The sequence below is a fragment of the Lacerta agilis genome, chromosome 17, assembly GCF_009819535.1.
Source record: "Lacerta agilis isolate rLacAgi1 chromosome 17, rLacAgi1.pri, whole genome shotgun sequence".
NCBI lineage: Eukaryota > Metazoa > Chordata > Lepidosauria > Squamata > Lacertidae > Lacerta > Lacerta agilis.
In genome coordinates, this window is record NC_046328.1 from 15,863,057 (window position 1) to 15,875,309 (window position 12,253).

General features: G+C 48.8%; 1 protein-coding gene across 1 annotated transcript in view; it reads left to right on the forward strand.

The window, feature by feature from the left end:
* Nucleotides 1-5,737: 5,737 nt before the first annotated feature.
* The window catches only part of RTN4R (reticulon 4 receptor), a 111,664-nt gene continuing 105,148 nt past the window's right edge, over nt 5,738-12,253 (forward strand). The window contains exon 1 of the mRNA XM_033136024.1: nt 5,738-6,364. Coding sequence (XP_032991915.1) covers nt 6,343-6,364 — 22 coding nt within the window. The 5' untranslated portion in view covers nt 5,738-6,342. The remainder of the gene's footprint in view (nt 6,365-12,253) is intronic.

Here is a 12,253-nt window from a genome sequence, read left to right on the forward strand (position 1 = left end):
CCTTCCAGGTTCCACAGCCTGAGTCAAACACATGACTGGAGTTGCTTCCTGGTCCCCAATCCTCATGGAAGCGACTCAGAAATAAAATGAAATAAATGAGGCCACACCATCCCAACCAACATTTCAGCATTTAAAAGTTTGGCACGGGGTTATGAATGTGAAAATTTTGTTCCCAGTGCCATTTCTGTTGCATGACTCTCAATAGTCAATCAAATAAGTTTTGATCTGGATATATTAAATATTTGATGGCATGGAGATGGTCAAGAATACACACCAGGATAATCAGGGAATTGATTTAATTGGAGGAGGAGGTTAATTTACAGTGGTACCTCGGGTTACATACGCTTCAGGTTACATATGCTTCAGGTTACAGACTCCGCTAACCCAGAAATAACACTTCAGGATAAGAACAGAAATCGTGCTCTGGCGGTGCAGCAGCAGTGGGTGGTCCCATTAGCTAAATTGGTGCTTCAGGGTAAGAACAGTTTCAGGTTAAGAACGGACCTCCGGAATGAATTAAGTACGTAACCAGGGGTACCACTGTACTTGATATGAAAATGCACATCCGTACATGGAGCAATCTGTGTGTGAATTTTAAGGAAAGCTTCTTTTCCCTCTAAAATGGAGAACATATGAAGAGCCCTGCAGGATCAGGCCAGTGGTCCATCTGGCCCAGCATCCTGAGATCTCACAGTGGCCAACCAAATGCCTTTTCTGGGAAACACACAAGTGGCACCTGAACACCAGCCCTCTCTCTTCCTGTGGCTTCCAGGAACTGGGATTCAGGATCATTCCCGCCTCTGATCATGGAGGCAGAGCACAGCCATCAGGGCTAGTAGCCATTTATAGCCTTTTCCTCCGTGAAAATTCTGCTCAGCTGATATTTAGCATCGTTCAGGTGGAACAGAATCCACATGCAGTGAAGGATGATTGCTGGAGTTGTGCGTTCCCTTAGAGCAAATATATATATATCACATATTTCGGTCATGTTCTCAACTCAAGAGCAACAGTGTTTCTGTTGTAAATGAAATCAAAAGCATTTCAGAGCATACACAGCCGCTGGATCTGAGAGTCCTTTTATTTCACGATGTCAGAAGTATGGCTTTGCTTGAAGACTGAGAAAACAATGGTTCGTTTATTGATTGTGGCTTGTATGGTTTGGAGTTTTAGATGGGAAAAAGATTAATCTGCCCTCCATCGATGAGTGGCTTCTGAGAGTTTGGGACACACTGCTTACGCGACCAATTTCTTTTGGCAATGTAGCATGAGTTGGGGAAGAAAGACAATCAGTTTGTTGAAAATTTGAAAATTTTAATGGTGTATTAGTTTAGTGGAGAATAATGAGCTTTATGCTCTATCTCCCACTTGGAACTTCAGTGAAGCTGAAGGTTGGAAGATTCAGAACAGATTAAAGGAAAGACTTCTACATAGAGGGCATAGTTAAACTATGGAACTTGCATCTGCAGGAGGCAGTAATAGCCACCAACTTAGATGGCTTTATAAGATGATTAGACAAATACCTGGAGGACTATTGATGACTACTAGCCAAGATGGCAAGCTTCTGCCTCCACAGTTGAAAATCACAGGGAGAGTGCTCTTGTGCTTGGATCCTGCTTCTGGATTTCCTGCAGGGATCTGGGTGGCCATTATGAGAACAGGATGCTGAACTAGATGGTCATTGGCCTGATCCAGCATGCTCTTCTGATGTTCGGGGGGGCTGCCCGTGGGGCTGCCCAGATGCTACAGCTGGGACAGAAAATGGCTAACACATATGTAGCCACTAAAGCAATTGCATTGAATGTCAAATAGCTACTAGGTAAGGTTCAAGGTGTTGTGTTTGCTGTACAAAGCCCAATACCGCTCAGGATACCTAAATTTCACCCCATCCCTTATATGCCCAATTGAACACTATATTCTGCAGGAGACAGGATCCTGCAGAAATCATCCTCTCAGGAATTCTGCTCTGTATGATGTTGGAATCAGTCTTTTAGTGAGGTGCTAACTGCTTTCTGAAACATCCTCCCACTGCATATTGGGGGTGGGGCTGGGCATTCCTGTGGGGTGTGAAACACAGAACAGTCAAATACAACATTCTTAGAGTGGACATGTTTAGACATGAAGAGGGATGTTTGTCCAAACTTCCTGTTTCCTCCTGTGCTGGGACAAACTTCCTCTACATGTGACCAGAGTGGGCATGACCTCACCTGTGCAGGTAACAAAAGCACAGGACTGGCCACCACATCCCTCTCATCTCCATTTTGCTTTTGTCGAAGAAGCAATCAGCCTGAGATGGGATACATTCCAGGTGTATATATTTTGTAACTTAAGTCTGCCTTCTGGGATCCATTTGTGAACAGAACGTGTAAGTAAACTCTTTTATACTTTTATACAAGACTGTGTCGTGTCTATTCTTTTTAAGAGGGAATAAAAGGGGAATTACCAGGAAACTTATTTTAGAGGCTTAAACAAGCCTGGCAAAATGTTATCCGCTGTGTAAGTTTTAAAGGGGGGGGATGTTACTCTGCTAAATTATAGAACTTGTTAACACAAGTTGGGAAGGATATAATTATCCTCTCCTGCCTCCCTGAACATTCCCACAATTCCTTCTATTGGCATTTTAGCAACTGCTCAAGACGTTCCTCTTTCAACAAACCTTCTGAAATATTCATCCCAGCAGGCATCTCTCTTGGATTTGAATGGATTTGTGCTATTGTTGTGGGTTGGGTGTGTGTGTGTGTGTCAGTCTTCCAGTTCTTTGGATACCCAGTAAGCTTGAGAATCAAGAAGAGCTTGTTGAAATGAACATGTTTCCTTGTAACATAGTGACCTTAGCTGGCCACTAAGGTTTCCTCATCAGCACCCCCAAAGAAGCAGCCAGGTTGCAAGAGTTGCAGCTAAATCACAGTGCCCTTTGGGTTAATAGGTGAGCCTTCCCTCCACCCCCTCACCTAGCTCTCTTGGAGAACAACAGCCAGCATTGTGTGTGTGAACTGAGCTGAGCTGAGCTGGAATGAGGCTGGAAGCTGGAGACACAGAGACATGTTTGCTCCGTGATAGAACAAAAGCTGTGATGAATGGAGAAGCAAGATCTGTTGGGGGGTGTTGATGCTGTGATCAAAGCCACCTCACCCCAGGCATCCCTACCAGCAGCAGGGGGCTTCAAAGGCCCCACCTTCTTATTTGCAGGTCTTGGCAGTCAGTGCCATGGGGGCATCGATCCTGAGAGTGGCTTGCATGGAAAGGAGCCTTTGGGCCAAAGCATCTGAAAGGGGGTGGGTGTCATGGGTGTTTGTGTGACCCAAAGTTTATCCTGTGGGGCAGGAGTATGCAAGCTTCAGGAGGTGACCCTATGCACATTGATATCTTATAACTGATTGACTGCGTTTATAGCGAACCTTTTCCTCAAAGGAGACAGGGACCCTGCTGCAAAAATCATCACAGGGCTTTGACCTTCCATGACTCTTCACCACTACAGTGCTGCTTCTTAGTTTCCTCCAGTCTGGGGGGTGGGGGTGGAAGAACTGCCCAGCAACTTCCTCCTCCTTCTCAGTCTCAGTGTGGCCCTTGTAGAACTCAGCAGTGGGGAGGATGGGGACAAAATTAGAAATAGCTGCCCCCACCTATTATTATTTTTCAAAAGATTTTTATTAAAGATTTTCTTGATTTACAAAGGTAGTGCAATGTCTCTCTTGTATTTTTCCATATAACATTTTTACAAATCAGTTTTTGTTGTTGAGACATTAGGAAGAAAAGGGGGAGAGAGGTGGGTGGGATGGGGGGGATAGGTGCGGTGGGGTGGCGATGTTTCTATTTTACTTAATATGAGTAGGGTTTGGTGTCAGCATTGTTTGTGTAGGTTCTCTGTTGTTCGCTTGTGCTCCTTTGGCGGTGAGAGAGGTCGGGGTTGGCGTGGGGCGTGATTGTTCATTTGTGGTTGGCTGTGGTGATCTTTGGTTTCCTGTGTGAGTGGGGTTGGTGGGTGTTTTGGGACAGGTTAGCCATATTGATTTGTATGCTGTCAGTAGATTTTTGTCATTGTCTTGTTGGGCTGTGTGTGTGATGAAGTGGAACCATACCGGGGTGAAGGTGTCTTCTTCTGTTTGTTCCCATGTCCGTTTCAGGTTACTGGTTAGTTTTTCTAGTAGCGCTGTTTCCCATACCATTGGTCCATGTTTACTCCGGACAGGTCTTTCCAGTGTCTGGTTATGATGTTTCTGGCTGCTGAGAGTAGGTGGGTTATGAGTTCTTTGTGGTGTATGTGGGCATTGTTGTCTTGGAAGATGTTTAGCAAAACCAATTCTGGGGTGATTTCTTGCACTTGCTTGGTTATCTTGCATATTTCTTTTATGGTTGTTGTCAAGAATGGTTGGATTTTGGGGCACTCCCACCACATGTGGAGGTATGTGCCTGTGGAGTTGCACCCTCTCCAGCATTTTGGTGAAGTTCCTGGGCGTATTATTGACACTGGCCCCACCATTGTTGTTTGTCCCGTATCTTATGCTCTCTGGCTCCCCCTAATTTTGGGCTCCTTGTATTCTACCCTACCACAACCAATGGGCACCAGCCACCATCGTATCAGAGGAAGGTCCCCTTTGAAGCCGGGACTTTCTTCCTCAACCTCCTGTATTCCCCAAGAGGTGAATTAGAGCAGGTTAAAAACAACAACAACTTGCCGTGTAGTCTTTCAAATCAGTGTGGTGCGATAAGAAGACATTAAAACACAGTGAGTTAAGAGCAAAAGTCCCCGTCCCCTTTCAGAGCAGATTAATCTAGATTAACTCCCATTTCAAGCTGCTGGTTTTGTTGTCCCAACAAATCACTAATATGGATTAGAGCTTGCATATCAAGCATAAGGCACGCAAGGGGGGACTGTGTATGTGTTTGTGTGTCTGAGGACACAACCAATTTCCTTCTATTTACCCCACCCCCCACCCCTTCTCAAAATGGGTCTCACGTGTGTCAAAGCGCTGAGGGGGGTGATGAGGGATGCGTCAACCTGTCCCAGAAGTGTGAGGGAGCGATATTCGAGAGATTCAGACATCCAGGCTAGGAAGCATTGGGAAATTCGGGTGCGGGAGTGTCCTCGGTGGGCGTGGAGTGTGCTCGATGCCTCCCAGGAAGGAGTCTCGCTTCATAGGAAAGAATGAGATGTCTATCCTCCGAAGCAAAAGGAAGAGATGCGCCTGCACTCCGACGTGTCCCCGCCCCCCCTGCACAGTCAGTCCGGATTCTCTCCTCTGCGTCCTATAGGTGGCACCGTCCCTCCAGGAATGAGCTGCCAGCCTCGTCGCCTAGGCCAGCGTTCTGCCGCGGACAGACCCGGGCCGGGAGAAACATCGCTGCTGCAGTCTTCTCTTCTGTCACCCCCCTCCACACCTCCCATCAGTTCCGAACCCCTTCTCCAGCCCGAACGGGGCCCTGTCTTAGTCCTGAAGGGTCTTCCATCCTCGCACTCTCCTATCTTCAAACACGCCTCCGCACAAGTCCGAAGTGATTTCTCTTTGGAAAGAGGCTCCCGGGACCCATACACCTCGCGCGTGTATTGTGGGTGGGTGGGGGCCAGGTGACACTGTCCCCCTCGTCTCCCCGCAGGCAAGCCCCTGTTGGTGGTGGAGAGCGACGTCTAGCCACAGCCAAGCCCGCTCCGGCCAAGCGCTCCCCGTTTTTCTGCAGGACTCCCTAACGCGCTCCGCGTGCGCCCCCCTCGCCGGAGCGCGCGGCGGCAGCGGCCCCTCCCTCCTCCCTCTCCCTCCTCTAGCCAGTAAATCCGATCTAGGCCGATTCCTCTCACGTCAAACCACATGATCCCATAAAACATTCATCACCTTTCAGTCCCCCCGCCGGAGCAGCCTAAACCAGCCTCGCCAGCGCCGCCGTCCCTCCTTCTCCGAGCCCCGGATAGCGCGCCCTTTCCCAGTTTGGGAAGCCTCGCCACAAAAAAACAACTACCCGCTCCTCCCTACCCTGACGCCGGGAGGGCAGAAGCGGAGCCGAGGCAAAGCAGGGCGGACGCGCTCGGTGGATCCAGCGCCTGCCTCTTTTTTTCCTGCGTCGCAGCCGCCGGCGCGTTGGTGTGAGCCACAGCGCGCGGGGCGTCTCCTCCCTCAATCCCTTCTGCCTGGATGCTGGCTCCTCCGGCCGCAGGAGCGCTCCGCCTCGCTAGCCCGATGAGCCAGGCGGGCATCGGGCTTGTCGCCGGTAAAGGCAGCAGCAGCATCCCCGTCGTCGTGTTCGCACCCGGGTGGAAGTTTGCATGAGGCTCCGCTGCGTTTCTTTTGGGAAGGATTTGCCGCTGCGTCCCCCCCGTTGCCCTCCGAGCCGTGCCTTTCCCGAGCCCCTAAAATGAAGAGGGCGATCGCTGAAGGTAAGTGACGGCACGGAGGAAGAGACACAAAGGGGAATTTTTTGTTTTTTGTTTTTTTTAGGTGGGGACACACACAAATATGGGCTGGAGAGGGGAGCTGAAAGAATGTGGCGCGGCGCGGGGAGAAGTTCCGAGGAGGCAACTTTGTCTGTCGCGGGCCCTGGAAGCTCTGGGAAGGGAGGGGGACGGCAGGGGCCAACTTCGAGGGAGGGGTGAGCCGTCTAACTTAAGGCGAGGGGCGTCGGGGAGAAGCGTTTGCCAACTGTGCCCTTTTCAAGGAGGCAGGCTATGGGGACTTGCCATCGCCTGCTGAAAGTCCGGAGAGGATAGACGGTGTGTTTGTGTCTTTTCTTTGGGGGTGGGGGTGCTCGCGGGACCTACCCCGCCCTTGAAGGACATTTGCTTCTCTCTCTCTCCCCCACTCCCCGCCCCGCTTGGCGCAGAATTCCTCCCTGGACGTGCGTTTGTGTGTAGAGGAGAATCTAGTTCGACGTTGGCGCGTTTACAAGGAATGTAGAACGGACGGCGAGTTGCGCCTGGATTTGAGCGCACGGAGCGGGGGATTATTATCATCGTCTTTTTGTCTTCCCCGCTCCATGCCAGGCTTTTGTGCTATTGCAGGGGGGAGTGTCTGCCGGGGGAAATGTGTCTGTCGGGGAGAAAGAACTCCATCTCAATCATTTTCAACTCGGGCCCCAAAGCAGGTTGAGGGGAGGGGGAATAAGTGGCATGGGGTGCTGGAAATCTAAACAGTCAAAGGCCTCCAATGAAAGGAAATGCTGTTTAGCGTGTGTGTCCAAAATAGCTCTTTTTGCTAGTCGCCAGTTTGGGGCAGCTCGGCTGTTAGAGAAACAACATCTCCCCCAGGCGGAGAGAGAGGAAAGGGTTAGCATTTTACCCCCTCAAAAATAGCTTTGGAGATGCAGAAGTTCCGTGTTCCTGGCTTGCCAGTTCAGATCCTACCTCCTTCTCCCTCTTGAAGGGGCTTGCTTTAGGTCGGGCTCCGTATCTTTCATGGGCTTCTCAAGAGCGCCCCCCAGAGGCCCTGGCGGTCTGCGGCTCCAGCAGGTGTCTGCAGAGGCGCTCTTGCCTGGCCAGCGTGGAAAGACGGGGGGGGGGAGTGGTCCCTCCGCGTGCCCTCCCCACCCCTTGCGGTGCATTTCCTCGGCGTGTGGATGCGGGAGGCAATCTTTCGGTCCTTTCCTGTGTCGAACAGGGGGAACTTTATGATGGGAGGTGTTTGTGGAAAAGACCCCATGGCCATTTTAGGAGTATTGCCGCCACCACCCAGAGCATCAAGTATTTTAGCAGCATTTACTTCCCTGGCAGGAGAAAGCTGCGCTGAAAGCTCCATGGAGTTGGCCAAAGTTTCCCAGAGCTTTTCTGAACACCGCAGGGATAACGTGACATTCCATCCATCCAGGCAAGAGCAATCTGATTAGATAGAGCTGCTAGTGGGAGTGTGTATTTATAATGGGTTGTGTGTGCTCACCTCCGGGATATTTCTTAACTAAAACAATATATATTTGGTCCTTAGAACACCTGTTTTGCATACAGGTCTCAGGTTCAATCCTCAGGACTGGGAATGAATTCGCCCTGCCTGAAACCCCGGAGAGCCGCTGCCAGTCCGTGTAGAAAATGTTGAGCTAGATGGATCTATGATCTGATTCTGTTTAAGGCAGTTTTCTGTGTTTGGTGGTGGAATTGCCTGTTTTGCACCCAGGAGGTCCCAGGTCCAACACCCTCCATCTCCAGATAGGGCTAGGAACGGCCCCTGCTTGAAACCCCTAGGAGCTGCTGCCAGTCAGTGTTGGGAATACCGAGCTAGATGGCCTGGCTCTGTTTAAGGCGGCTTTCTATGTTTGTAGCTCCTGATGGGAGTGCCTCTTACACATACAGAAGGTTCAGTTGGCCCTAAGGCATCTCCAGGTTGGGTCTCGGATTATCCCCTGTCTGAAATCCTGGGCAGCCACTGCTAGCTGGACCAATGACCTGATTCAGGATAAGGCAGATTCCTCTGTACAATACCTTCCAGGGGGCATGAAGTATTCTTTTCTTGGGTTGGGGGGTGGGGTGGGGAATGTTCTCCACCCTCAAAAGGCATCAAAGCTTTTTGTAAGGAGGAAAAGCGTGAATGAGGTGGAAAGAGGGGATTCTGGCATCTCATCTTCCTCCAGCCCATGCAGATCTGATCTCCACTGTGGTGGTCCTGTGAAAAATGGTGGGCTGAGGAACAGGGAGTGGGGTGTCACTGTTGGTGTAATGAGCAGGGCTGGCCCAAAAGCATCACTATCTAATTGCTCCTCTGCTCAGCTTCATTTAAAAAAAAGGGGGGGGGCGGAATCAAGGCGCTAAACTGGATTAAGGCTTTGTGTGTGAAATTACATGCAAAGTGAGGAAATCATGTTCTGTAGGTTAGGCGTCGCTTTCGTTCCACTGGGTAATGATGCCCCTCCCCCCCCCCCCCGATGTAATCGGCGTGGAAGGCAGCTGGCTTTTGGCAGGGAACTGTGTGTGCAGGGGGTTGCCCAGTTGCAGGGAAATGAGGTCTTCTTCCAGGTCTTCTGCTCAAATACCTGCGCTCCATGGGGATCAGATGGCTGCAGAGGCGGCGCTGCCAGGAGTCCGGAGGAGAGGTGGCGGCTGGCCACAGGGGGCAGGTTTTGGATGCCTAGAATGGTGGCATGGTGGGGACCACAAGGCAGCATTTGAGGCAAGTTTGCCTAGACGAGCTCCACTGAAATGAATGAGAGTTACCCAACAGCTCAGGAGTTTCGTTTAGACAGGTCTTGCAGTGCTCAGCAGCCAGGGGAAGGGCAAGAGAGAACTGTGATGCTATTTATTTATTTACCAATCACATTTATATCTCACCTTTCCTCCAAGGAGCTCAAGGTGGTTCTCTTCCTCTTCATTTTATCCCTACAACAACCCTGTGAAGTTGGCTGGGCTGAAAGACAGGGACTGAACCAGGGCCACCCAATAAGTTTCACAGCTGAACAAGGATTTGAGCCCCGGTCTGATACTCTAACCACTGGACTATACTCCCTTTCTCCATATATAACGAAACAGGAAAATGTGGTCATTGTTGTTGTTATGTTGAGTTCTCATATAAATGATCTCTCCCCCTCCCCAGAAAAGAATACGTCAAAAAGGTTTCAAAGCAGTGATGAAAATTCACCACAGAGGGAGCCAGAGGGTTAACTTCAAGCAGAGAGTTCCACAGGCCCTTCTGTATGTTCCCACCAACAGTACTTGATATGTGTTGATTCAATGGGGGGGGGGAGTTGTCCTGGCAGGCTCGTTTTTACAGGATTAAAAGGCCCTTGTTGGCACTCTTGTTAAATTACTTCTGAAGAAGAAGCAGAGATGCAAAAGGGGCTGTGTTGACACCTTAATTCCACTAGAGCTTGAAAGAAGAGCACAGAATTCATCCTCCTGAGGATTCGTTTTTTAAAATGCAAGAAGGAGTTTCTGCTCCTTGCAGGAGCAATGGCATCCTTGTGGGGGGGCAGTTCTAGGTGGAATCTTATTGCCTTTCTCCAATTAGTAGCAGAACCAAAATGAAGCATATACAAAGTAGTAAAAAGTACAGAATCAATTATGATAGGAAATAAGTTTTGCTTTACTGCAGGTGTGCTTTCTCCTGTGTCATGCCTTTATTTCAGGTGTACTGTAGCAATGCATGGTATAAACCACAGCCGTTAAATAAAAATGCACCGCAATGGGGGGGGGGCAAAAAGGTGCACAGCTGTCTCAGTAGCTGGCGCAAAAGCATTCATTGCATTTATCTCCCACCTTTTCTCCAAGGAAGTGGCGTACATGGCTGCCCCTCTCCTTTCTTAATCTGCACAACAACCCTGCGAGGTAAGTTACGCTGAGAGGGGCAGTGACTTGCCCAAGATCACGCCTAGTGAGCTTACTGGCTGCGTGGGGATTCGAACCGTGGTCTCCAAGGTCTTAGTCCGACACTCTAACCACTAAACAACACTGCCTCTTTGGGACTCCCTCCTTAGGGGAGTCCACCTTGAACTCTTCTGATTGATTCCTGCCACCAGAATCAGGCCTTTCTCCTGTTTATGGTCATCCAGTGGGAATGATTTGTTTCAATATCAAAGCTACCTTCCTTTCCTTTTTCCCTCCTCCAGATTTGATTTCTTTTTCTGTGTTTGTGTGTGAAGCTCCTTCGTTTGGATGTTTAGATTTATGACACTGCATGCTTTTTACAGGTCGAGAAAGGGTTATTTTGGGGAGGTGACTTGTATATAAAAGCACTTTAAGTCCCCTTGCTACTGTACTGGATCTGTTGTTGCTTCCTGCAACTGGTTTTGATGCTGCTGTTGTGCTCTCAGTGCCTCTAACTTTTGCAGAGCCAAAATTAACATTTTAATGGAAAGGGGCCATGGAAATAAATAAGAGAGAAAGAAAGGAGAGAGAGAGAGAGAGAGAGAGAGAGAGAGAATACAAAGGGGAAAGATGATCAAGGTGTGAAACAGACCCCTATGTCTTAGATCAGCGGTTCCCAAAGTGGGGGCTACTTCCCCCTGGAGGTGGTGGGGTTGTCTAGGGGGTGCTAAGAGGAAAGTGGGTAGCAGGGGGGTTCTGGAGATGTAAACGACTATCAGACTTTGAAAAGCTGGTACTGCTGGATCAAGTTCATAAATTTTGTTGGCTTTGTTGAAGAAGTATTTTTAATTGGATTTTGATTAAATGTGCAATTAATTGTTACTGTTTTGAATTTTATTGTGTTATTATCTCCCTTAGCGGGTTGTGCAAACTGCTATTCTGAATACAGTGGTACCTTGGTCCTCAAACGCCTTGGTACACAAACAACTTGGAACCCAAACACTGCAAAAACCAGCCCGGAAGTAAGTGTTCCGGTTTGCGAACGTTTTTCGGAAGCCGAACGTGCTCCGTTTTGAGTGCCACACTTCGGTTTTGAGTGTTACGCTGAGCTCTGTCTGTTTTTGCTATTTAATTTGCGTTTTTGTTTTTGCGGCTTTTCTGTTTTGTTTTTGTGACAGTGTGGAACCCAGTTCAGCTACTGAGTGATTGATTGTGTGACTGCAGTACATTGTTTATTGCTTTCATTTTACGGATCAGTGGTCTCGTTGGATAGTAAAATTCATGTTAAATTGCTGTTTTAGAGGTTGTTTTTAAAAGTCTGGAATGGATTAATCCGTTTTGCATTACTTTCTATGGGAAAGCGCGCCTTGGTTTTGGAACGCTTTGGTTTTGGAATGGACTTCTGGAACGGATTAAGTTTGAGAACCAAGGGACCACTGTAAATGGTTTTTATGGGGTAAAGTAGGGGGCACTGGACATGAGTTCATGGAACCAAGGGCGAACCCAAAAAGTTTGAGAACCGCTGTCTCAGGTCATCAGCTATAACTGCTGTGGTGATGCCCTGCTATTTCATTCCAACTACCACCACCCTTCTCCTGCAAGTGATGCAAGTGAATTATTATTATTGTTATTTTTGGCAGACTGACTTCTTTGGAGAGAAAGGGTAGTTCTCATGAATGGTTGCAGCATTATCCTGTCCAGATGTTCTGCTGCTCTGGAGAGTGTCGACCTGTGGCTAGTCTCCATTGGCTGGTGGTTTTTTTCCCTTTTAAAAAAAATACGGTAGCAAGCAAGAAGGAAAAAACACTGTTTGGGGAGAAAAGGTTGATTGCTGAGCTACAGTTTCAGATGGGAGCCTACAGAGGTTTTCTGACATTCAGCAAGCTATGCATTCTGCAAGATGGTGATCACACCCCAGATGTGCGGCTCTGTCAAACAGAGCATCTGTTCACTCCATGGCTACTCCTAAAGGAATATATTCTTCTACAGATCCCCTCTGGTGGGATTAGGAACTGAGAAAAAAACCTACAGGCCAAGAATGGGGCC